The sequence below is a fragment of the Asterias amurensis genome, chromosome 1 (genome assembly GCF_032118995.1).
Source record: "Asterias amurensis chromosome 1, ASM3211899v1".
NCBI lineage: Eukaryota > Metazoa > Echinodermata > Asteroidea > Forcipulatida > Asteriidae > Asterias > Asterias amurensis.
This window is the reverse complement of record NC_092648.1, coordinates 12,151,845-12,178,325: the sequence shown is the minus strand read 5'-3', so window position 1 is coordinate 12,178,325 and position 26,481 is coordinate 12,151,845. Positions and strand designations below refer to the sequence as shown.

At 38.0% G+C, this 26,481-nt stretch overlaps 1 protein-coding gene across 1 annotated transcript; it reads left to right on the top strand.

Annotated features, from left to right (window-relative positions):
* Window positions 1-52: 52 nt before the first annotated feature.
* LOC139945775 (uncharacterized) lies at window positions 53-25,242 on the top strand. The gene is made up of 20 exons (XM_071943196.1): window positions 53-239; window positions 1,445-1,662; window positions 2,377-2,491; window positions 4,552-4,811; window positions 6,770-6,860; window positions 7,090-7,253; window positions 7,832-8,094; window positions 11,110-11,182; window positions 11,777-11,922; window positions 13,161-13,301; window positions 13,744-13,918; window positions 15,359-15,475; window positions 15,805-15,897; window positions 16,773-16,962; window positions 17,618-17,740; window positions 18,367-18,676; window positions 19,253-20,063; window positions 22,657-22,725; window positions 23,526-23,849; window positions 24,850-25,242. The coding sequence occupies exons 2-20, from the start codon at window positions 1,477-1,479 to the stop codon at window positions 25,033-25,035; spliced, it is 3,837 nt and encodes a 1,278-aa protein (XP_071799297.1). The 5' UTR covers window positions 53-239; window positions 1,445-1,476; the 3' UTR covers window positions 25,036-25,242.
* The last annotated feature ends 1,239 nt before the right edge of the window (window positions 25,243-26,481 follow it).

The window sequence follows — 26,481 nt, the reverse complement described above, 5'->3', positions numbered from 1 at the left end:
ACTAATATAGGTGCCGTTTACCAGTGCGGGTATTATTGCGATGCAACGGGGACGCTATTCACTGCTCCAATGCTCGGCACGAAGGTCATCGAGGTGGAGGGAATACAATCATCATACTGAGTGTTTATATGAGTCATTTTTAAAACACGGAACATTCCAAGGCATTTCCAGATTTGGTGTATTTCACAGGATGATCAGGTTGATCTGGATGTTAAGATTAAGTTGTTAAAATTTACCAGGTGAGGTTTTCATTCAATTGTTTTGAAGCTTGAGCTTGACAGAGTAAGTTATAACGTGTGCATAAATATTATATTTGGAGACGGACAACTCGTCCGTCGGACAACTCGTCCGTTCGGACAACTCGACGGTTCAGACAACTCGATGGTTCGGACAACTTGATGGATAATTTATTCAACTATCAGGCAACTCGACTTGGGGTCAAGACAAGTCGACGAATGGCTGCCCATGACAGGGGCGGGAGGGGTAAATACTAAAATAGCGGCCTTGCGGGGGAGGGGGGGGGGGGGGGTACTGACCTGTGTAAACTTGGCACATGGGGGACAATTTTCACCCCGGGCTTTAATATCCGGGCAAATGGATAATTAATACGCTTTTTTATTTTTGGAAAAGTTTCCGTATGGCGCCACCACTTTTTCATTCGAAATAGAATAGTATAGTATCTAATTTACCTGATTGATATATCCCTTTTTTGTAAAAATGAGTGAAAAAGTGGTGGCGCCATACGGAAAGTTATCCTTATTTTTTACCACGACCCGCGCATTTTCATTATATTTGTATTTTTATAAACATGTTTGATTTTTTTGAAGTTGTTATTGTTGTCGGTCACACTTGAAACCGACAACTCACAACCCCTCATGACAACTCATGACAACAATTTTTAAATGCACTATATTAGATTATTTGAACATAAGTCAACCGTTAAATCACTTTCAAACTGTTGAAAGAATTGTATTTTTAATTGTAAAAAAAAGTGTTTTTTTATAAATAAGTCTCGCAGGACATAGTCACTAACCAATGTTCCTTCAATGTATGATATCTCTGGGACACCACACTTTCTTGTGATAAACAATGATAAATTATAGAATCGCACGAGTTATACACAGGAAAATTCGTGTAAACATGACAGTAACGGAGGTCGGCCGCTCAACCATCGACTTGTCTTAGCCATCCGTCGAGTTGTCTCAAAGTCGAGTTGTCTGAACCATCGTGTTGTCCAAACCGTTGAGTTGTCTTAACTGTCGAGTTGTCTGAATGGACAAGTTGTCCGACGAATGAGTTGTCTGACATTCATATATTTCTATCAGTGATCAGTATCACTATCAGGAGAAAAAACATCTTTGTGCAAGGGAACAAAAAATATAGGCCTCAAATTTCTCCTTCTTTGTATACTATTGATAATGTTGTTGTTATTTGATCTTTACAGCTCAGTCATCTGTGTAGAACCATAGTTGTACAATGGATGACTCCGGGGACCAAGACATGTACGTGTCGCAGTTGAAGGAGGTATTCGACAGCTGCGATGCTGGTGGTCTTGGTATGCTTAATAGAGAGGAACTACAGGATTTATGTACAAAGCTACAATTAGATGAGCAGGCAGATGACTTATTGCAGCATCTTGTGGGAAATAGTACACAGAAACTGGTAAGTTTTAATACATTGCATGTAATACTCTATAATTTCTTCTAAGACTCTAAGAGTGGTATTTTTCAAATTATCCAATATGAGAATATATAGTTGATCTAGACTGGGGAAATAAAGGATTTTTATTGGCCAAATGACCTGCAGCCGATTTCACGAAATGCTAGGACGAGTAACCCATCTTAACTTAGGATGGGTTCAATGCGACATGACGTCTTTGGGTACGGAACTTAACTCAGACTAAGTCCTAAAAATAATAATAATAATAATAATAACCGTATTTATAACGCGCCTTTTGCCAAAGGATACAAAGCGCCAGGTATTATTACTGCAAGGAGTGGGGCAAATTTTGAGATATAAGACCTAATCCTTAAGCACCATGTAATGGTTGACAAGGTGCTGTGGCGCAATATGCTGCCAATCCAGCCAGGAACACCGGGGCGAACCCCTTCTCTTTTCGAAGAGTGCACTGGGTTCTTTTACATGCGTTTACACAACACATGGGACCAATGGCTTTACGTCCCATCCGAAGGACGAAGCAATGGTTATGATTACTCCTAAGTTAGGAAGAGTTTGGTGAAATCGATGGCAGGGCAATAAGCCTACGTGTAATTCCAGGCCTGGTACTGAGCAATGGTGGTCATTTAACGGTGATTAATCTTTACCATGTTGTGAATGGGTGCGTGATTTTTAAGCTTTTGAATGACTTGATTTCAGGTTGACTTTGATACCTTCAAGGAGGGATTTGTTATGGTGTTGTCAAGTGCCGTTGATCTCGATGGTATGGACCATATAGAAGAAGACAACATCAGCATTGGGAGTATCAATGAAGGTATGTACCTTTACCACGCTGTCACCATCTTGGTCATGCTCCCTGTGTCCGTAACAGAAATGAATGCTAACATTCAATACGCAAACATGGCACCAGACTATAATTTCGTCCAGCCTCAGTTTGGTTACAATGAGTTGGAATGGAGTAAAATTAAGATGGCCACACCGTGATAAAGGTCTATTATATTTTAAGACCATTACACTATTTCTTCTCCATGGTAAAATGGGGCCAGTCAGAAGGGTCAAATGCTTCAAAAAAAAATGCAGTTGTAGGTTGGTGGAAGCGTGAGTGGGTGGGTGGGTCAAAAGAAATAATTGGAAATCAAAATTCAGTTTGATTTAAAACAATTCATAATATAACATTCCAAATGAATAAGAAGAAGTCAAACTACCCAGCTGGCTAAGCTGGCAAGTTTGTCGACATTCCTGACTAAACTACAAAGTTGTTTGTTTAAAGTCAGGAAAAGCCATTGAAAACAACTGATGTTGGAGACCTTTGACCTAAAAAATATCTGGTTCAGTTGAGGCATTACTTAGGCCTTCCTGCATGGATTATATTTCAAAGCCATTCTTGTGCGTGATCTGTATCAAACTTTCTATCTGACTGCTTCTCTGTTACATTAGTGTACAATGCATACAATTGTGTGTGTTGTATTTGGCCTTTGAAAAATCTCAGACTACAATGGAAACTTGAGGCCATTACCACTCTGTGTTTTAATCTGAAAAGCATGTATGTTGGTTTTTTTGTGTGTGTGCATTTGATACTTAAAATAAACAGGTCTGTTAAAGGCAGTGGACACTATTGGTAATTGTCAAAGACTAGTCTTCACAGTTGGTGTATCTCAACACATGTATAAAATAACAAACCTGTGAAAATTTGAGCTCATTCGGTCATCGAAGTTGCGAGATAATAATGAAAGAAAAAACACCCTTGTCACACGAAGTTCTGTGCGTTTAGATGGTTGATTTCGAGACCTCAAGTTCTAAATCTGAGGTCTCGAAATCAAATTCGCGGAAAATTACTTCTTTCTCGAAAACTATGATACTTCAGAGGGAGCCGTTTTGCACAATGTTTCATACCATCAACCTCTCCCCATTACTCGTCACCAAGAAAGGTTTTATGCTAATAATTATTTTGAGTAATTACCAATAGTGTCCACTGCCTTTAACACTTGCTAAGCATGTCTACCTACACATGATGTTTGGCTTACCCATGCAACATTATTGACTTGTGTTTGTACGCCAGACTACTTACCTACTGTAGGTCATGTGTACCAACAATCATAATCTTCCTTGTTCTTGAAATGTGGAGTATCTTTATGTGTTACACTTGTTTACAACCAAAAGTTTGTTTTATTCCAAAGTTCCTTACAAAGAATAAAGATCAAGAATGTCATTATACAGATAAGCCGTTGAAACTAATAATAACTGAAATAATTTATTACCAATCGCTACATTTCTATCATAAAAGGGAAGGTACACGTTTGGTAATTACTCAAAACAAATATTAACTTAAAAACTTGGTAACGATCATTGGGGAGCTGTTGATAGTATAAAACATTGTTAGAAAGGGCTCCCTACGAAGTAGCATAGATATTGAGAAAGAGGTGATTTCTCACTAAAATAATAAAACAAATTCTAGCTAGAAGTCTTTTATTCCTATCTGAAAGCACACAAATTCGTCCAACAAGGGTGTTTTTTCTTTCATCATTTTCTCGCAACTTCGATGACCAATTGAGCTCAAATTTTCACAGGCTTGTTCTTATATGCTTATTTTGGGATACACCAAGTGAGAAGACTGGTCTTTGACAATTACCAATAATGTCCACTGCCTTTAAGGCAGAGATACAATCCTATGAGTTACATGTAAAAGAAAGATTGCACACATATGAAATTATTTGGGGTTAAGATTCAAAGAAAACTAAGCAAACATCTTCATCAATCCCACCAATCTTTAAAAAATGCCTCTCCAACTATTTATGGAATATTTGTCTGTATGTGCAAAATGTTTTGTCAATGTACTCAAGGGTAAACCGTTTCCATTTTCTCTCTTTCATGCAGTATCTTTAGCTGAAGAAGTAGAGGTTTCGCCCAAATATGTAAAAGCTGGAAAGAAATATGGCCGCCGATCTCGGCCCGATTTTGACTTGAGTTACACAGCTGATTTCTCAGACATTGAAACCGATTTAAGTAGTCATTTCACTGGGATTGATTCACCACGACTGAACAGGACAGAGAAGGAAACCAGTCTGTCTGGAGGGAGGAGTAAAGGGCGGGGGAAATCAAGCAAGTCTTTATCCTTTGCTGACGATATTAGCGAGGTGAGTTGGTCTGTATTGTTTGAAGCTTTGCATGTTGGCTCTGAAAAGAGCTGGTGTGATCTTGACATTTCGATACTCTGCACGTCTTCAGGAGAATGCTTGACTACTGAGTTTGTTTGGACAATCTATGCCAATTTCATAGAGCTGCTTAAAGGAACACGTTGCCTTGGATCGGTCGAGTTGGTGTTTGAAAAGCGTTTTGTAACCGTTTGTTATAAAATGCATATGGTTAGAAAGATGTTGTAAAAGTAGAATAAAATTATCTACACAAATATGCCTCGAAATTGCGTGGTTTTCTTTTTACCTAGTCCAATAACACGGTCGGCCATTTATGGGAGTCAAAATTTTGACTCCCATAAATGGTTGACCACGTTAGTTCGTGACGTAAAATGAAAACCATGTAATTTTGAGTGATACTTGTGTGGGTCATTATATTCTACTTTTAAAATATCTTTCGAACCATATGCATTTGATAACAAACGGTTTCAAACACTTTTTATACACCAACTCGTCCGATCCAAGGCAACGTGTTCCTTTAAGCAGACGATTTTGCCTAATAATTTCCTGCTTAGCAGAAATTAGCAGGACACCAGTCATAAATTGTACATCTGAGATGGTATATTTGCAGATTACCTTAATCTGGTAAGCATTATTGCTGTGTGCTTGTTGTGTTTGAGTAGCTCTATGAAATTGGGCCCTGCCGTCGATTTCACAAAACTCTTCCTAACTTAAGACTAATCTTAGGACTTAGGACGAGTCCCAACCCTGTACTGTAGCATGCAGACCTTAAGATTAATCCTAAGTTAAGACGAGATACTTGTCCTAACTCGAGATAAGACGAGTCCTAACTCTTTGTGAAATCGACGGCTGGTGTTAAAGGCCAGTCCTTTCGTAAACTCCAGAAATTAATTACCTTAAAAACTTCAGAGGCACTGCAGCTGTTGACTATGTATAACATTTTGAGAAACGGTTCCCTTTTAATATTGTGGTTTTTGAGAGAGGGATTCAACAAAATTTGAATCTGAGATTCGTTTCATGTTTGAAGTGTTTTTCGGATTGTGTATTCCATTTATGAATTAATTCTATTACACAGACAGGTTCATTACCATATGTTTTTGAGAATCTTCAAAAAAGGTTGACCTGGCATTCTCAAATTCCTAAAGCTTGTTATAGACGATGTGACCTGTGACATCACATGTTTACAAAAGAGCCACAGCTCAAGGGAAGAAAACATAAAATCTTAAATTTTATGGAGATTGCACTGTCCAATTTTTATCAACTTTTGATATAATGAAAGGGGGCACATCTCGAAACTTGTCCAGCTTTAACTTTCTTAACTCTTGGTTTTATGTGGAAATAATGACGCTAAATGTCAACTTTCCAATAGGACCAGTGCAGTATTTTGCCTGCCAGAATATCGAAAGAATGCACAAGGTCACACTCATTGTAAACAAAGTTCACATGGTCTATATTATGAAGTGTTTTGCATGACCATAGTTTATGTGTACTTTGGGTAACTGGTTGTTTGTGCTGTCATCTGCTCTCTGGTGTTGCTAGCGCCTACTGTGTGTTTATTCATCCAGGGGTGGCATACCGACCAGTTGTGTTTACTTATTCTTCTGATTTGGTCAGTTTAGAATTTTTGTTGCTAGGGACCAAGTATTTTCCAAATAGCGAAAATGAGAAAACAATTTTAAAAAACAATATTTTTCTCTGAAATCAAATCTTTTAACATTTATTCATACAAAACAAAATTCAATATAATAATTTGTTATAAAAACAGTGTAAATTTTGTAATAACACTTTATGGTTTGGACAAAGTTGGTCCCGGACATTCAAATATGCGCAAGAGTAGCTCAGTCTAATGATAAACTCATCTGTATGTTAATCACCAGAAGGCATCAATACACATGGTTTACAACTGAATAATATTGTCCATATTTGTTTTTTGCTTGCAGAGTTTAGATGTTGAGTTTGAGGCTGATAGTGTTTTGTCAGCAAGCAGGAGAGACATACCTGTGATTGTGCATGAGACATTTGAAGCTGAAGGTAAGTTGAATCTAGGAATATTAGTTTCGAAATTGTCGATTTGTTTGATTTACAAGATGAGTGTGGTCATATTGGATTTTTACTGAATAAGTCATGAAAGGCAGTGGACACTATTGGTAATTACTCAAAATAATTATTGGCATAAAACCTTACTTGGTATTGAGTAGTGGGGAGAGGTTGATAGGAGAAAACATTGTTTTAAGTTTAACTATTTCCCTTTGCATCTTAGGTCAGATGAATGCATCCATGAGTTTGATGGAAGCTGCACCTACCGAAGCTGAACAGGTCCAAGCTATATGGAATGAGGTGGGAGTCGGTAGTGATGGCTACTTAGACATCAATGACCTGTCGACAGTCTGTCAACATATTGGTATGGAAGACATGGATGAAGAGGTACGATGGTGTTGTCTCAATTTGTCTAAGGCCCTCTCATGAGAAATATTTCTTGCGTCAGTTTGGGAGTCAGCTTCTCTACAATTCTGATTCATACATCTAAGCCTGATTCATACTTTTCAAAAGCTTCGATCAGAGCGAATTTGAAGTCATCAGCTCTGTTTTTTCTGTGCATGTTTCACATGAGTTCAGCACAGGTGAAGTCTTCTGAATTGTTTGTTACGAATTTGTGATGTCTAACTTTGCATCACATTTGCAGGAAATATGAAACAGGCTTTACTCATGTGCAGTAGAGCCTCTGCATTTTTAGGCGACGCATGCACAATTAGACACTGACCATATCTTAATGTATGTTTACTCCCAATACGGCAGACCATAAGACATAAGAAAAGTTATTACCCTAAAAAAAAAGAGAAAATACATGCTCACACAAGCTTATCAACACAACAAAGAACAAAAAATCAAGAAAGGCAGATACGAATATTACTCAAGAAACAATAATCAAGAAGTGGATTTCTGATTTCGCATAACGTTCTACGCCGCCTTAGTTCTGACTAAGAATATCGTTTGATTTTCAGGAATTGAAGAATCTGTTTAACAAGCTTGATGTCGACGGGGACGACAGAGTCGGTTTCCAGGAATTCTTAGAGGGTTTATTTCGTCATGAAGGCCCTCGCCCACCCACCACTCCTCTACCAAGTACATTGTCAACGGCTCAGAAAGCCAAGCTTCGTATGTCGATGATGGGCAGTGCAATGGATGACCCATTCTATAGAACTGCTACACCATCTATGATCGGTGGCACTCAGCTGTTAACAATGCTGGACAGAGATCTTACAGGGTGAGTACTAAGAGTTGTTCCGATAGTTTTGTTTTCTGCTGAAGACGTTCAGAGCATACTGATCGAAATTTTGAGTTGTAACCACCAGTCCTTTACAGAACCAACACTACTCTTAAGAGGTATTATTTAAGCTTGGCAATATCACGATATTATCGAATATCGCGATACTAATTTGGAAACGATTTCGATATTGGATCGATTTAGTTTAAATCGAAATATCGATATATCGCGATCGATCGCGATATCGATTAAGTATCGCAATATCGCGATGTATTTCCAAGCTGAGACATCTTGCACCCTATAGGTTTGGAGTAAAACCAGAAGAATAGGTCATTAGAACACCTTTCTTATGCTATGATGCTATGACTGTCACTTCTACAACTTTCACTGGGAATTTGAAGACTGATGATGTCAAATTTAATTAATTGCGATTATATCGAATATCGCGATATATTGTCGGCGATATATCGTGAATAAAATAAATCAATATCGCCCAAGCTTAGTATTATTATTATTAGTTATTTGGCATAAAAACACATACAAAATACAAACATAATTAAAACAAAACAAAAGCCAGGGACATATGCCTGGAGTTAAAAAAGTTTACCAAAAAACTGTAGCCCGAAGGCCTTCAGTTCAAATATCCATGGCCATATTAAAAATCTATAATTATTTACAATAAATCTATAAAGACATTAAGAAAATTAGACAACAATGGAAAGATGCTTAAAATATTCACATGGTGTTACTGCAAATCTCTCTTAGTTACTCCTTCCACCTTGCAAAGTTTTAAATACTTCTGGTCAATTTAGTGTTTTTCATTTTAATAGTACTTGGTAATTGTGAAGGACTGTAACGCGGTAGTCAATAGAGGGAGGTAGCACTGCTCTGTGGTTTGAGTATCTGCTGGGAACCCATCCATGGCAAAACTTGTAAAACAACAATTGCGTTTTGTCATAAAAGCTGGATGAAAGTATAAAAAGGTGTAAAAAGATGCTATGTTCACATCCATGTATGCTTTTAGTATGCTTTTGAAACTTTGAACGGGCAAAAGCTCCCTCAAATTACCCAAAATTACTTTATATATAAACAAACAAAAATCGGGGTTTGGCGGGGCCGCCCTGGAAATGAAACATGCAACCTGTTCAAATACATTCCTTAACACTAAACTTAGAAGTCATTATTAATTAAACCTATATTCATAAATACCTCAGATAGTTTCGCTATTCCTATTGGTGAAGAGCGCGTCACATGGGTGTGTATAAACCTTTGTTTTTGACTGGTAAAAAGTGTTAATTCATGGGCGTGACACGCGACCTTGCACCTGTTCTTATAGGACAGTTTCTTCATTCCTGTTGGTCGAGAGCAGCGGCTGAAACAGTTGTCATCATGCGATACGCGCACAGCATTCCCTTATAAGGAGTTGTTTACCCAAGGGAGGCGGAGGGCTTTACCATTTCATAGCTGGAGGGGTGTTGTATTGAAAGAAATCATTTAACAATCATAATTTTTGCATTTATTTTTATTTTTGACCAAAATGTGATGATGTTTTTGACCGAAAAAGTACTTATGAATGGGAATCAAAGTGTGTTGAATCGGTTTTCAAATAGTGGTTTAAACCCGCCGAGGCCTGGTTCGTTATAATTTACCTCGACTTCGTCTTGGTAAAATTATCAAGAACCAGGCCTCGTTGGGATTAAACCACTAGTTGAAAACCTCTTCACCACACATTGATTCCCTTAGTAAATGAAAAACATTGTCTCTTTGACTTCTTTTGTTGCATTACAATCTTGTATGATGCACTATACACAATGTAAGATGAATGAAGTCACTTTCATGCGCCAAATCTGTAACCTACATGTAAAGTAACATCAACATACCTAATTTGTTTACTTTTATTAAATAGGCTAAAGCAAATTAAAAATAAAGTTAAGAGTTATCCCTTGGCTTTCAGATGAGCCAAGTGTTAGTATAACGTCAGGTTGCTAATTAGTGATTTTCGCTGTAGGTTTTACAAGTGTGCATGTATCATTGACAGATATTATACACTCTACTCCTACTATTATTTGCATCACAATAGAAATTACTATCACTTGTATGACATGTGTTTGTTTCCAATTGACTGCTTCACAAAAGCACATGTGCATACACTTATCAGTGCAACAGCTGTTGCTTTGAAAATCGGGTGGTTCAATAACTACACAAATAGACCAACCTATTGCATGACAAACTCTAAAGCCATTACTACAATACATACAACAGTTTTCCCATAATGTGACAGCGATTTATCAAAAGATAGAAGATGTTCAAAAAATATTTTGAGGAGTTCCTGCCGTTTCAGCGGAAAAATCCTGCGGTGGGTGGGACATTAAATCCGGATGGACAGGAGAAACAGGAAGATGGGTAGGCATATAGGCTGGTCACACAGTGTTGTTGTTTATCATGAAATGTGTACACGTACACATATGTACAGTAGTATCCTATGAATATATGTAAATTTGTTTTGTATTTTTAGTAGACATTTTTCCTCAGACAGTTTTCTTTATAGATACGTGTCCTAAGATCTGATTGGTCTGAAATTTCATTTAAGTTGTGTAATGTAATTGACCTTGCAAACCACACATTTATTATATTGAAATTGTGACTACTCAACATAACTTGACAGTTATTTACACATTAGTAATGTATATTTTTTTCCAGGTATTTCATGATGTGTTATGTTAAAATTTGTTGTTATCGCTTAACATATATCAATATATACTATAAATATGTACATGTTTTTTGATGTTTTGATGTTTCCATTTTGTAATGTGTCAAATTATCATCTTGTTACATTTTGTATTCTCTGTATATTTTCCTCGTAAATCGACCCCATGGTTGCCATGGGAAATATTTTGTTATAAGAATATTAATGAATGAATGAATATACAATCATTTCATTACAATCTGGCCCAATGAGAGTGGTACAAATATAAATGGAATAATCATTGTTATTATTATTATTATTATTTAAAGGTATGCCAACCCTGATGACATTGCTGAGCAGTTGGCAGCACAAGGCATACAAAACCCCATGGAAGTTTTAGAGGTACACAGTATATATTTTTAAATGTTATAAGTTGTGAATTGTTTTATCCTAGTCATATTCATAACTCATTCAGGAGGCCTTGAAATATATTTTTGACAGTGGACTGCTGTTAAGGGAGAATGATGCTTTTTATTTTGCTCTTATTGACATCTTGAAAGATACAAGTCTCGACACTCATGGGGTGACAGTCTTTTTCTTCAGCTGCGCAACGCATCTAGAACTCTCTACCACTTAATCCTAGATCTTGTCTTTGTACTACAAAATTCAAATCTCTTCTCAAAACTTATCTTATGTCACAGGTTTTCAAGGACTAATTTTGTTGTGTCTGTTTTTCTTTGTGTTTTTTTGTTTTTGGTTTTTTTTGGTTTTACTGCGCCTTGAACCAGCAGAGTGGATATGTGCGCACTACAAGTCTTATTATTGTTATTATTATTAAATTAAATATTTCACCAGCCCACTGGTCCACCCCCCAAAAAATTGATAAACACAGTTTTTTTAACGAGTGTTTGCGCCCAAGGCTTAGACTTAAATTGGTTGTCGATCAGTATTAAGAAAACTATTTAATGGTAATTTCCCTGCTCCATTGGTTTTTAGAATCTTGAAATAAACACTGAGACGGGGAAGGTGAACTTGCAGGATTTGTCAGCAGCTTTGGAGCATGTGTTGATGACTACAGGTGATAGCAATGGAGTATACCAGGCTGCATTGACAACGTATCAATCAGAACTAAAACACCTCAAGTAAGTCTCTTCCACTATCTTTCTTTGCTCTATTGATGTGTTAATAATAACTAACTAGGCGCTTAGTTATATACAAACTTTCAGAAAGATAGGTTATTGCAGTGATGAATTCTGAGACCCAATTATTTAGCACCTTATAAGGGTTTAAAATAAGCTACGGCGCATTAAGCAGCCACAGCCAGGAACACCGGGGCGAACCTCTTCTCTTTTCCATAAGTGCACTGGTTTCTTATACATGTGTTACACAACATATATCGGCTTTACGTCCCATCTGAAGACGAAGCAATGGTTCAGTGTCTTGCTTAAGGACACAAGTGTCACGACTGGGGATTCAAACCTACACTCTGCTGATCAGAAACACCAGATTTTGAATTCGGTGCTCTTAACCGCTCGGCCACGACACTTAGTATAGTGCGTTAGGGTCATGCCACAGGAGGCAATATAATAATAATAATATACAGGCAACCAGTTTCAGGCAATTTCCAAGAAGAGAATCCATTTACTTTTGAAGGTTCACATATTATTCAAAGTTTGACAAAATGCTCCTGTGCTACCAGAGTAGTCCTGTAGCAGGCACTGCAGTTGGTTGCCGGTAAATTTGCCTCGTGTGACAAGGCCCTGGATGGCCTTCAAGGCTAAGCGCATTGTTCAATCATTGTTCTTTATAGATGATGTGACCTATGTTTACATTCAAACTGCCCTCTTTTAACAAAACACTGTATACGTCATGTATACGTCATGGTAATATTGCATACACTTTCTAGCTGGCTGCCAAAACACAAAGGTTTTGCCCGGCGGGATGCGCGCGAATCATGTTTTTGTTTGCAAGTGACGTCAGAGGTCACATCGTCTATACAATGAAAATGGCACAGACTTTGACCTTTTGACTGGCACAAAAATTCTTCTTGGAACTTGGTCATGTAGTCGAAACGTTGAGACCAATTCAGAACTGACTCCGCGGCAGTACAGTTAATTACAATCATATAAGCTAAAGTAGTAGTCCAGTCTATTTTCTATACCATCCACCTTGGTTATAGTTTAAAAGTAGGGCAGTTCTTTTCAGAACTGAGAGAAGTCTCCCAAACCTCCGATTATCTACTCCGCGGCAGTAGAATAAAGCAGGACAGTTCTCTAAGAACAAACTCTACCTGGCAAGTAGGGACACTCATGGTGTTACCACAAACCAAATATACATTAATCCACATTATTATTATCCATTTACCATTTGTATCTTACAGAACCCAGTTGGATGCACTGACCGATGAGAGAGATAAACTCAAGGGTGATATTTACGAGGCAAACCAACGGAATGCCTTACTGGTTAAGGAAGTGGATGAGTCTCATGCAAATATTCTGAAGACCAACGAAGCCAAGCTGCAGTAAGAAAACACTTCAATTAAACATATGTGTTATAAATCTTAGCTATTGGATTCAATATAGGCTTTTTATTTCACTCATGGATGAGGTTTTGAAATATTTTTCAAAAATATCCTCAGTTTTAAAGACACTGGACACTATTGGTAGTTATCAAAGACTAGTCTTGACAATTGGTGTAACTCAACATATGCTTAAAATAACAAACCTGTGAATATTTTAGTTCAATCGATCGTCACAGGTTTGTTATTTTGTGCATATGTTGAGATACACCAAGTGAGATAAGACATGGTCTTTGACAATTACCAATAGTGTCCAGTTGTTAAACACAATCTTTTTTTTGTGAATCTGCTTAAGTCTGCTTATATCTATTACAAACATACGTATTAAGCGCTCTAAAAATATTATTGTTATTGTTAATGAGATTTCTGATTTTGTCTCACCCAGAGCTGCCGAGAAAAAACATCAGGAGAAAGTAAATGCGATGCAGTCTGAGCTTGAGAAAGAAAGGATTCAGATGGCTTCACAGGCAACGAAACAAAGTCAACGATTAGAAGACCAGATTAATCAAATGAAATCAGGTGATGCTGGGCTTAGAGAAAGACTCCTGGAAACACAACAAGTAAGTCAGGTTTCCTTGTGGTTTTTGGACTAATCTTTGTCTAATGTCATTTGAAAAAAATAAACGGTAATTAAAGGGAAGGTACATGTTGGTAACGAGCATTGGAGAGCTGTTGATAGTATAAAACATTGTGAGAAACGGCTCCCTCTGAAGTAGCATAGATTTTGAGAGAGAGGTAATTTCTCACTAAAATAATAAAAGACTTCGAGCCAGAAGTATTTTATTCTTATCTGAAAGCACACAAATTCGTCCAACAAGTGTTTTTTCTGTGATCATTTTCTCACAACTTTGATTGAATTTTAGCTCAAATTTTCATTGGCTCGTTATTTTATGCTTATGTTGGGATACACCAAGTGAGAAGACTGGTCTTTGACAAACATACCAAACATGGTCTTTACCAAACATGTACCTGCCCTTTAAGTATACTATCTTGTAATCTTTCAGGTTTGTCTGACACTGTCCAGTCTTTGGAAAGCGAGAATGTTTTATCTGCTGTTTATTTATCTCTTTCCTTTTGTATTTTATGTATATTTTTGTAAAGTCAAGTTTCCTTATGGTGTTGACTTATGGATTTGTTTGTTGTCTGTTTGCATTTGGAAAACAGTTGGACAGTAACTAAGTTTATTTGTTGGTAATTTTTCAGGTGTGCCATATTCATGTCTTTAGAATGCATATACCATATTGTGTAATCTGCCGTCTATATTTTTATGTCTCTTTCCTTTTGTATTGTATGTATATTTTTGTAATGTAATTGTCGTTTTTTTACCCGTTTAAATTGTAGATGAAATTAAATGAAATGAAATAGACTGGATCACTCAGGTGTAGTCTGTTTATTCACAATTTATTTCATTATGGGTGGGGAAATTCTGTAGTAAAAGCCCGAGTCACACTGCAGCGATAACGAAAACGACAATGATCATAACACAAAGAGAACGCATTTTATTGGTTGAATTTCTCCACACAGAATATGCACACGCTCATTCAACCAATAGAATGTGCTCTCTTTGAGTCAGGATCGTTATCATTTTCGTTATCGCTGCAGTGTGATTGGCCTTGAGTCATGCCACAATAACCACAATTATTAGACCTTGATTCTAAAATTTGTTTGTTGACTTGATTTGTTGAAATTTGTAATTACAATCATTGAAGTCCTTCAAATTATTCCAACAAACAGAATTCTAATGCGTGTGGTTACCATGGAAGTACATGTAGGTGCAGAAGTTACTGAATAAATGAATTTATGCTAAATACTTTCAGATAAAACTTGTTATAAATGTGGAAGTATATACTATCAAGATGAAGCAGTCCATTGTTTCATGTTATTAGACCATGATCCCTTGTCGACTCTGTGGTAATTTTAATTGCTTTGGTTTTTCTTTAATTGACTTTAAAACGCTAACAAGCTGACAATCAATAATGTTGGAATTGTTTATTCTGTAGGAGATAACAAGATTAGAGAAAGAGTTGGGTGAGGCTGCGGAGAAGTTAAATGACGACCAGAAAACCATACAGAAACAGCAACGAGATCTTGATGGCTTCCAAGAACTTGAGGAGAGGGTAAGATTCCAGTCTCGTAAAAAATGCTTTCCGTTTTGAAACCAGATTTCATGTCACAAGATGAATTGAGTCTTGAACCTGCAGCCGATTTAAAAAAAAAGCTTTTTAAAAAAACTACTTTTAATTACTAAGCAAGGTGTGAGGTCACTTTTAACATAAGTCTCGCATCTTAAATTGATATTTGTAAAAATGTTACATTCAGAATTGACTCAAGACATTTACAGTGAACAAGATGTATGCTGCCTTATTGTGAAAAAACCTGGCAAAGGAATTGATACCAGCTAAATGATCTTGTTAGATGATCTTTAACCTATATCTTTGCTCCACAGTTGGCAGAATTAGAGTCCAACAGAGAAACCGTCTCAAAGCAACAAGAGGAGTTCTTCGAAGCAAGCCTCAAAGAATACCAAGAACATGTCAGAGTAAGTTGTTTTTGTCTTTTTTATTTCATTTTTTTATGAGAGATCATAAGGCCAGACAGCCATTTAACGGTGAGGGCTACAGTTGACTGATCTGGGCTGTCGACCCAAATCAATTGGCACCAGGGGCGCGTTGTCCCTACTCCTTGGGCTGAAGCACTGAAACAGGGATAACCCCTTCACAGTCTATAAGAATGAAGGCATGGTATCATCCACAAGGAGCCTAGCTGGTAGAGCAGAATGCAGCACCTTCTCAACTTTTTGTACGAAGCATTTGTGGTTAAGTGCCTTGCTCAAGGGCACAGGTGTCATGACCTGGATGACACTTTGATGTTGAGAACACCTTATTTTAAGGAAAAAACACAAATCACATATTGTTTTTTAAAGGCAGTGGACACTTTGTGTAATTATTCAAAATAATTGTTATCATAAAACCTTTCTTGATTACGAGTAATGGAAAGAGGTGATAGTACAAAACATTGTGAGAAATGGGGCTCCCTCTGAAAATAATATAGCTTTCGAGAAAGAAGTAATTTTCCACAAATTTGATTTCGAGACCTCAGATTTAGAATTTGAGGTCTCAAAATCAAGCATCTGAAAGCACACAACTTCGTGTGACAAGGGTGTTTTTTCTTTCATTATTATCTCGCAACTTTGATGACCGATTGAGCTCAACATTTCACAGGTTAGTTATTTTATGCATAAATGTTGCGATACACCAAGTGAAGAAGACTGGTCTTTGACAACTACCAATAGTGTCTAGTGTCTTTAAGTGCCTTGCTTAAGGGCACAGGTGTCATGACCTGGATGACACTTTGATGTTGAAAACACCTTATTTTAAGGAAAAAGACAAGTGAAATGGTTGTTTTTTAACTCAGGTACTCCAAGATCAACTGGATGAGATGACCCAAGAGAATGAGCTGCTGAAACATCAGTCATCGGAAAGGAAGATCAGAAGAAGGGGGAGTAAGGCGTACGGATCCAATAAACCAAACCGGGTTGGATCTGTGCTGTCTGACTACACCAAACCTCATGTCGTCAAAAAGTCAAGTGGAAACTCATCATCAGGTTAGTAATTAGTTTCTTTCATAAATAGCTACAACAAAAGTGATTCATACAACCAATCTGGCACTTGTCTCATAAAGATTAACACGCATAGACCAGTTTTGATTTGACGAAACCTTACTAGCCCATCAATAGAAGAGAGAGACTAGTCAATCCCAAAAGGTGGCCTGCCAAGCGAAAGTCGGCAGACCTTAGCTTATTGCTTTACCAAAATCTGGTAAAACTATGTTGAAACAATGGAAATGAACGTGAATGTATCTACAGCAAACAAGATGGACCAATGAGCAACCTTAGATTTATACTGGTCCCCTGTCCTTATCTGCAGGGATAACTGTATAAAAACAGGTATTGGTTTTATATGTATGCACATGTATGTCAGATTTAACTGTGAATCTCCAGAAAAGGCCATGTGAAGTGATGCAAGGTTAAAGGTGATCATGGACTTGGGCTTAACGGCAGATCTTTGGAGCAAATCACAAGCCTCAATGTGTGATGTCAGATATTCAGGCTGCAGTTGTTGATCTCTAAAGAGAGGCTCCCTATACATAACATATTATACACAAAATGGATACAAGGCAAAATCATCCTTTTTCCACCATGCAAGAATGCCACTCTTTCACTTTTATTCATCATGTTTGTTTATTACATGAATTTTTAGAGAACGAGTCAGAATTGGAAGAGTTAGATCCCAAGTCTAAGCGTCGACTGCCATTAGCAGTCAGGTCTGGAGGAGATGGCAATAGTAATGAAGAAGAAGACATCAAGAAAGCTGAGGCAGAAAGTAAGTCATTTCAGAGTTTTCACCAAACCAGTAATTCCTTACTAACCTTAATAGCATCTACGTAGTACTGTAGGTCTTCCTGTTCCCATCAGAACCGCTGAGATTGTTTTGTCCTTCAAAATGTCTCTTAACATGTACCTGTTCTACATCCTGTAACTGGTTTTCCCCATTACGTTGTAGATTCCTTATAGCACATTGTATCCTTTAGTTGTTTGATACTATATTGTTTTTTAAACTGTTTTATTGTGTATTTGTATACTGTTGTTCTTTAAAGACCAGCTGGAGAGGAGAGCCTCAAGACGGGGGGATTTGTTTCTTTCAGCCAATCCTCCCCGCCCCAGCTGGTTCTCTCTCCTTCATCTGTATTTTACTTTTTCTTGCTGTATCTTTTTATGTGCATTATTGTACTCTTTATCTGCCGGAGAATTAACTAAAAACGAAATATACAAATCCAGTAATTATTATTACTATTATTATTATTATTATTATTAGCATAGTGAAGTAATACCTTCTACCTTGCAAAAATAACCCACAAGATTTCAGAGGGAAGTTTCGTTGCAATTTTGGATATTAACCAATACAAACATCACATTAGATTAACATGCTGTACACTTTTTTTATGACAGAGGCCAAGTTGGAAGCGGAGATCGAAACCTTGAAGGAAGAACACACCAAAGAGCTGACTGATTCAAAGACTAACTACGAACGCGAGTGCAAAGACATTGAGTTCCGCTACAAGATGGAAATCACTGAACTCGAGGACAACTTTGATCAGCAGAAGGATGAGATGAAAGAGGAGTTTGTTAAAGAACAGCAGCAACTGATTGAGGAGATAGAGAGACGGTTTGGAGACGAGAAGCTCGAGATGGCAGAGCACTTTGCGACAGAGAAACAGGAGTTGGAGGAGTTCTTCTCCAAAGAGAAAAGGGATCTCAGGTTTGTGCAAGGTCTACAGCGTATTTTCAAATGAAACGTTTGTTTTAATTGTGGTTCATGAAGTGTTTTCTGCAATCAATCAATCAATCGTAATTATGTATATGGTGACATTTGGTTGGCGTTTTTAAAGTCTGTATTATAGGTGAATGTCTGATGTTGTAAGGGAGACTGTTCCCCATCCTAGGATCGCTACAAAAATGTATGGTCGCCTCAAAATGCTTCTAGGAATAAGTCATGTAGATTTGTCAGAAAAGGAGTGACTAATTTGTCAGAAAAGGAGTGACTAATTCAGCATTTGCATTGTATTAGTTTCCAAACGAAAAGACTTTCTGTCACACTTGAAACATCTTTGTCAAAGTTCATTTGTGTATCAGTGATTAGGTGTTGACTGTCATTATGCAAAGTAGGATACCAGTCACAAATTTTCCAGCCACAAGTTGGCAGGTAAACTTACTAACCATAATTTGTTATGCTTAGCTGCTTTTTGTGCTGGAATTGTGCGAACATTACCCATCTTGCAAACTATTAAACTTTCTCTACCGATGATAACTAATATTTTTACTCCTTTGTGATCAGGGATCAGCTGGAGGCAGAATACAACCAGGAGATGGACAACAGGATTGCTGACGTCAAACAGAGACTGCTGGATGAGAAGGCACACATAGAGAAAGAACTCTCAGAAGAAAAGTCAAATCTGAGTGAAGACATTATTCGAGAGAGAACAGCGGGCGAGTTGAGACTTAAGAAAATGCAGAGGGATCTGGAGATGAAATTTTTGGAAGAGAAAGGAGAGATGCAAGCTCTGTGGGAGCGTGAGAGGGCTGAGCTTGAGAGAGCGTACCAAGAAAAAGTCCACGAGTTAGAGTCTCTTTTTGTTGACGGGGAGGTTGGGCTTAAAGGACAGTTAAGGAGAGACTTTGATGAGCTCCTCAGCAACCACAGAGCAGAGATAGAGCGGAACTTCTACCAAGAGAAAATGTCAATGATAGAAAACTTTGAACAGGAGAAGGAAGAGTTAGTGGAGAGACTTGAACTGGAGAAGGCGGAGTTGGTGAAAGCGAGCAAAGGCGACAAGTCTTCAGTCTTGGAAAAGAGTAAACAGGAGAAATCTGAGATGGTGAAGAAACATAAGAAAGAGAAACTGGAGCTTGTTGAGACACACAAGAAGAAGGTAGTAGACCTTGAGGATCGGCGAGAGCAGGAGAAGGCCCAGCTTGAGGAAAAGATTCAGAGAGAACGACAAAAATTTAAGCAGGAGAGAGAAAAGTTAGAGACTAGATTCAAAGAAGAAGTGAATGAGCTGGAGACGTCTTTAGCTGTCAACAAAGAAGAGTTGGAGAAGTCAATCCAAGAGGATGTTGAAGACAAAGTGCGAATAGATATGAGGGTAAGATACCAGGATTCCTCTTTTAAAATCATGCCTTGCAGATGCACAGTATTAACCCTTGCTTACCATAGGCAACTTTAGTCGACTGCACTCATCAGTGTTAAACCTTTCCAATACCATAGGCGACTTTAGTCCCTACTCATACCCCCTCTGCCATCTGCCTTACCATTGACGAGTTTCGTCGACCAAGTTTGCACCCCAAAAAACACACTCAAGCCTGAGCACAAAGGCCATTTTTACTAAAGCTGTATTTTTGTCCATGTTTACCCTCCATACCTAACCAAACCATTATTCGAAAGGGAAAGATTTGGTCTTTCCAAAGATGGTATTAAATAACATACATATAAGGTGGAGTTGAAAGATTCAAAGTTCCTAACACCTATGGAAACCCATATTGTTTGTCCAAAAAGAAGTAGAGATTACAGATCAAACTAAAAAGGAAAGAAATGACTTTGACATTTTAACTTGATTGCATCACATACGCTGAATATTAAAATAAAATTACCTATTCATCCATCATCACCTCCCCAAACTCACCCATTCCCCTTTCCCACTTTCTTCCTTCCTCATCTCACTACATAACCCAGTGTTGTCCAGAAGTGCCAGCTGCCTTTGATTTTGCTGCCGGCTCCTTTTTTTTAAACTTTTCTTCCAGTTTTGTTTTGCCTCCTCCAATTTTCCTCAAGGTAAATGGCTGTCACTGGCTACTTATATTTTGTTCCCCTGCTACTTCAAAAACTGTGGTCAACCCTGTCACCATTACATATTTTTGCTGTTTTTTCTGTGTGCTTTTAAATACTTTTAACCCATTACTAACAATCACTTTCATATCACCCATAACGCACTTCCTTCTAGTCTACCATTCGTGAATGTGATCAACTGAAACGATCGGTCAGTAAGCTAGATGATCAACTCAGTCAGGCCAATGAGAAGCTGGAAGGTCATCATATGAGCTCTCAAATACACGAGGTCAGGCTCCAGACTCTTACCATGATTTCATAATTTCAGTCATATTCGGTTTTGCACTGCAGGCTTGGAATAGACCCTTCCCATGAAATATGTTAACTGCCCATTGCGCGTGCGCACTAACATTTTGGTTGGCAAAATGAGGGAACATCGCGCTGTTTTGTACACGTCTAAAGGCTGCTAGACGCAGACACCATTGTGCGTCTGCTTAGTGCACAACTCTATAGCGTTTGCCAACAAATAGGGTCAGGACGCATGCGTGAACGTAATTAGCATATTTTATGGGAAGGGTCCATTACACGCAAGCCATGAGAGGCCCTGACCTCCAATGCCCCTTTTATTTACCTTGGTGCCCCTTCAAAAGTTTCCCACTGACTTCAGATTTTCCAATGGAAGCGCCCTTTGCAAAATGAAAATGGCCTTGCCCTCTCAAAGAGGAAATTCCAGGCCTGCATTGCATTTATTATTAGGTGATGTTAGCGGTAACGCCATGTGCACAAATCTCTTTGAGTAGTGTGGTTCTGAGAAGAACTGGTGGTTGGCAAATAGGAACCAACACTACTCAAAAGAGATTTTCACATTGTGTTACCACAAACCTCACCTAATTCTACTTTAAAGGAACACGTTGCCTTGGATCGGTCGAGTTGGTCTTTGAAAAGCGTTTGTAACCGTTTTTTATAAAATGCATATGGTTAGAAAGATGTTGTAAAAGTAGAATACAATGATCCACACAAACATGCCTCGAAATTGCACGGTTTTCCTTTTACCTCGTCGACTAACACGTCGGCCATTTATGGGGGTCAAAATTTTGACTCCCATAAATGGCCGACCATGTTAGTTCGCACAGTAACAGGAAAACCACGCAATTTCAAGGCAAACTTGTGTGGATCATTGTATTCTACTTTTATAACATCTTTCCAACCATATGCATTTTGTAAAAAACGGTTACAAATGCTTTTGTTTTGACCAACTCGTCCGATCCAAGGCAACGTGTTCCTTTAACCATGCGAAGTTTCAAATCCCACTTGCATTTATTAACACTATTCATTAACAATCATTGTTCACGCTGAAGGCATAATATTATGTCAACTTCTTTTAAAGGCACAGGAGACTATTGGTTATTACTCATAATAATTGTTAGCATAAAATCTTACTTGATAACGAGCAATGGAGAACTGTTGATAGTATAAAACATTGTGAGAATTGGCTTCCTCTGAAGTAACGTAGTTTTTGAGAAAGAAGTGATTTCTCTCGCTGAGGTTCTCGAATTCAAGCATCTGAAAGCAAACAGATTGTGCGACAAGGGTGTTTTTTCTTCCTTTGTTCTCTCGCAACTTTGACTACCTATTGAGTTCAATTTTTCACAGGTTTGTTATTTTGTGCTTATGTTGAGATACACCAAGTGAGAAGACTGGTCTTTGACAATTACCATAGGTGTCCAGTGGCTTTTATAATAATGGTCATTTGTGATACGCAATATCTGTCAACTTGACACTCCTTTTCTTTAAAACATATGGTTTCTGAAATGATGCATTTTATAACCATAGTAAAGTTAAAACAGATACAATGCAATGATCTTTTGTTCTTTGCAAAAGTAACAATTTCCCCTCTTTCTCTCCACTCTTAGGCACAACTGATGTTAGTTACAGATGAGAAGGAGAAGTTATCTACGGATCTGACTGATATTAAAAAACAAGTGAGTATAAACAATGCCTTAGTCAAGTTGAGTACATGTACAATCAACATGTACCTTTAAACATTGCCTGACATCGTTAAGTGGCTGTCTTTGGTTCTTTGTTCACTGTTGCTGAGACGTAGAACAAGGAGCCATTCCAACAGCTTTATTCCACATACTGCATCTCTTTGGAACTCCTTGTCTGGTGCATGCCTTCCATTCTACAATCTGTTTTAAAGGCAGTGGACACTATTGGTAATTACTCAAAATAATTATTAGCATAAAACCTTACTTGGTAACGAGTAATGGGGAGATTTTGGTAGTATAAAAAATTGTGATAAATGGCTCCCTCTGAAGTGACGTAGCTTTCGAGAAAGAAGTATTTTTGCACGAATTTGATTTCGAGACCTCACATTTGGAATTTGAGGTCATGAAATCAAGCATCTGAAAGCACACAACTTCCTGTGACAAGGGTGTTTTTTCTTTCATTGTTATCTCACAACTTCGACGACCAATTGAGTTCAAATTTTCACAGGTTTGTTATTTTGTGCATATGTTGAGATACACCAAGTGAGAAGACTGGTATTTGACAATTACTAATAGTGTTCACTGTCTTTAAGAGGAATATCAGTTTTTACCTTCAGCTTCCCTGAGTTATTTTTCACATTTAATTGTTTTCCTCTTGTAGACCCTTACCAGAAGTGGCTTCTAGCCTTGTTTGGGGCAACTTACATAAACATTAATGAAAGTTGTTCTTTGTTTTGTTCAATGTTGCCTCATGATAACAAATAAAATTCTCTTTTCAATCACATCATTCACAGCTTCTTGAGGCCCAGATGCAAGTCTCCATCCAAGAAACGCAACACATGAGAGAATTGCAACGGGTCAAAGACAAACAGTCCGATGTCTCAATGAAGGAATTACAACGTCTTCGCGAGGATCTTATCCGTAAAGACACTCAAAAGAAGGAGACAGAGAAGATGTTAGACGAGAGGAATCAAGAGATTGGGAGGATTGTTAGAAGCAGCAAAGAGGAATGGAAAGATGAGGTTAAGAGACTGACGGAGATTAAGGCTGAGCAGGAGAGGAAACTGAAAAAGATGAGAGCGACGTTGGATGAGTACGTCAATAAACTGAAAGACCAGGTGAGAAATTCTTGTTTCTATTTATTTTGAAATAATCCACATGGTTTTGATGATAGATGTGCCACATAGCCTGCAGTATGATAGGTCGTTGGATGAACACAGAAATGCATTCACATTGACAATACAAATAATAAACAGATACGTGTAGCTCTGTGCACAGTTGTTGTACAATACACAACATATTCAGATAATTTGGTTTATTGCTGTTCAACTTACTGTAAAATATGGAGAGTTAACTAAGATGTAAAGCTGTGTAATGTAGTTTGAAGCATGTTATGTCTCAATGTATGCATTGCTCATTGCCTTTACATCTCCTAGTATTACTGATATGAAAATAAGATATTGAAAGGTTTGCGGTAACACCATGTAATGACTACCTCTAATGAGTTGGGGTGGTTCTGAAAAGAACCGTTGGTTTCAACTCGACGTTTCGATCAGTATGCTCTGATTGTCTTCTGGAGAAAGCTGAAGACAGCTTTCTCCAGAAGACAGCTTTCTCCAGAAGACGATCAGAGCATACTGATCGAAACGTCGAGTTGAAACCATTGGTTCTTTTTAAAACCATCCCAACTCATTAGAGATAGTCATTACATGGTGTTACCGCAAACCTTTCTATATCGTATTTCCCCCATGCAAAGTTTCAAATCCTACTGATATGAAAATAGTTCATACCCGTTCTGTGTTTCTACAAAAATCGTTTGCTTGTCAAGTTTTGCACATGTGTTTTCCACCAATTTTAAACTGATGTGTTGTTCGTGAAAGGTGTAAATGCCTTACTTGTGTACCTTCGTTCACTCGTACCAATGTACCAATATGAAAAACAAAATTTTCTCTTTTATTTATTCTCTTCCATTCTTTAACGTTTTTTCAAACATAAATAACTTTAAGATAAAAAAGTTAACAAAGCCAACAGAGTGACCGAAGCCATAATGATCATTGAGCTTTCATAAAAATGACTTACCAACACTTTCCTTGTCTGTTTTGTTTTTTGTTTATTTAGCTGACAAGGTCAACTCGTAGTGACATTATGGTGAAGGAATTGTACATGGAGAACTGCAAGCTACACACTGCTCTACAAATCACAGAAGAACGCCAGAAGAATGCAGAAAGAACCTGCCATAACCTGACAGAGAAGAACCAAGTTTACCTCAGACTTATCCGGAAAGTATCCCCTGCTGTTATTTAATCATTAGAATGATTGAGTTTTATTAGGATGTCAGCTTGGTTTGATAGTAGAGCTTGTTGCGTGTCATGGCGAAGGAGTCTTTAGTGCATTAGACTCGAGTTCTGATGGCTGGTTCATCAGAGTGTGGGATCAAATCCGGGTCATGACACTTGTGTCCTTGGGAAAAAAACTTGCTGTTACAGGGCCCAATTTCATAGAGCTGCTAAGCACACAAATTTGCTTAGCATGAAGTGTCCTCCTTGATAAAAACAGGATGACCAACCAAATTTCCATTTGTTGCATCATTCTTGTTGCTGGTATTCAGCTGTAGTTTCCTTATACCGAAAATCACGTGGAAATTTGGTTGGTAATCCTGTTTTTATCAAGTAAAAAATTTCATGCTAAGCAAATTGGTTTGCTTAGCAGCTCTATGAAATTGGGCCCTGGTCATAACCCAAGAGTCAATGGGTACCTGTGAGAGGAGAGATTGTCGCTGCGATTGATCAACAACCAGCGGCCGATTTCACAAAATGCTTGGATTAATCCTATCTCGAGTTAGGACGAGTAACTCGTCCTAACTTAGGATGGGTTCAATGCGTCCTTACATCTTTGGATACGGAATTTAACCCGTCCTAAGTCCTAAGATTAATCCTAAGTTAGGAAGAGTTTGGTGAAATTGATGGCTGGGATCCCATTTGGTGTCAGTGCAACATCTCCTTAGAAGCCAAGATGGATTCAGGAATGCTTAAAGGCCCGGTCCCACTGCAGCGATAACGAGAACAATAACAGCGCAGAGAGAAGGCATTCTATTGGTTGAATTGCTCTGCACAGAATACACCCATGCTTATATTCAACCAATCGAGGGCGTGTATTGATAACGTTTTCGTTCTCATTATCATCACCGAGGCCTGTGTGACCGGGCCTTAAGGCTGGGTGATAAGAGGTACCCTTACAGGCCCTGAACTTTGCTCTTGAAGGGGCACAGCATTTTTCCTCGGTTAGGGGCACCAAGTCAATGCTGTGGGTGCCATGGGTTAATTCGATGCCTGCCCTTACATGAGTAACAGCTTAAAGCATTTTCTACTTGGTGTAAAAGTGCCTAATAAATACATATTTATTTTCATGAAAAAGTAGGGTTGCTTTAGCATGTATTTGTAGGATCAACCAAATACAGTGTGGTGCTAGCTTTTATACAAGCATCCACACAGGTTTTTTTATCAATCACGACTACTGAAAGGCTGAAAAAATGTGCACTGTCATTCATTTATTGTGTTCCTCCCTCCCTATACAACTAGATACCTAGTTGCAGTGGCGTGGGTCTCAAAGTTCAACAATTAACTGGATATTATCTTCTGAAATTCAGTTCTTGCCTTGACCTCTGTTATTTACACTGTGAGGTTGACAAATTCCGTCCAGATTAAACCACCTTGAGTATTGATACACTGGTATCAATTTTAAAGTTTTAAA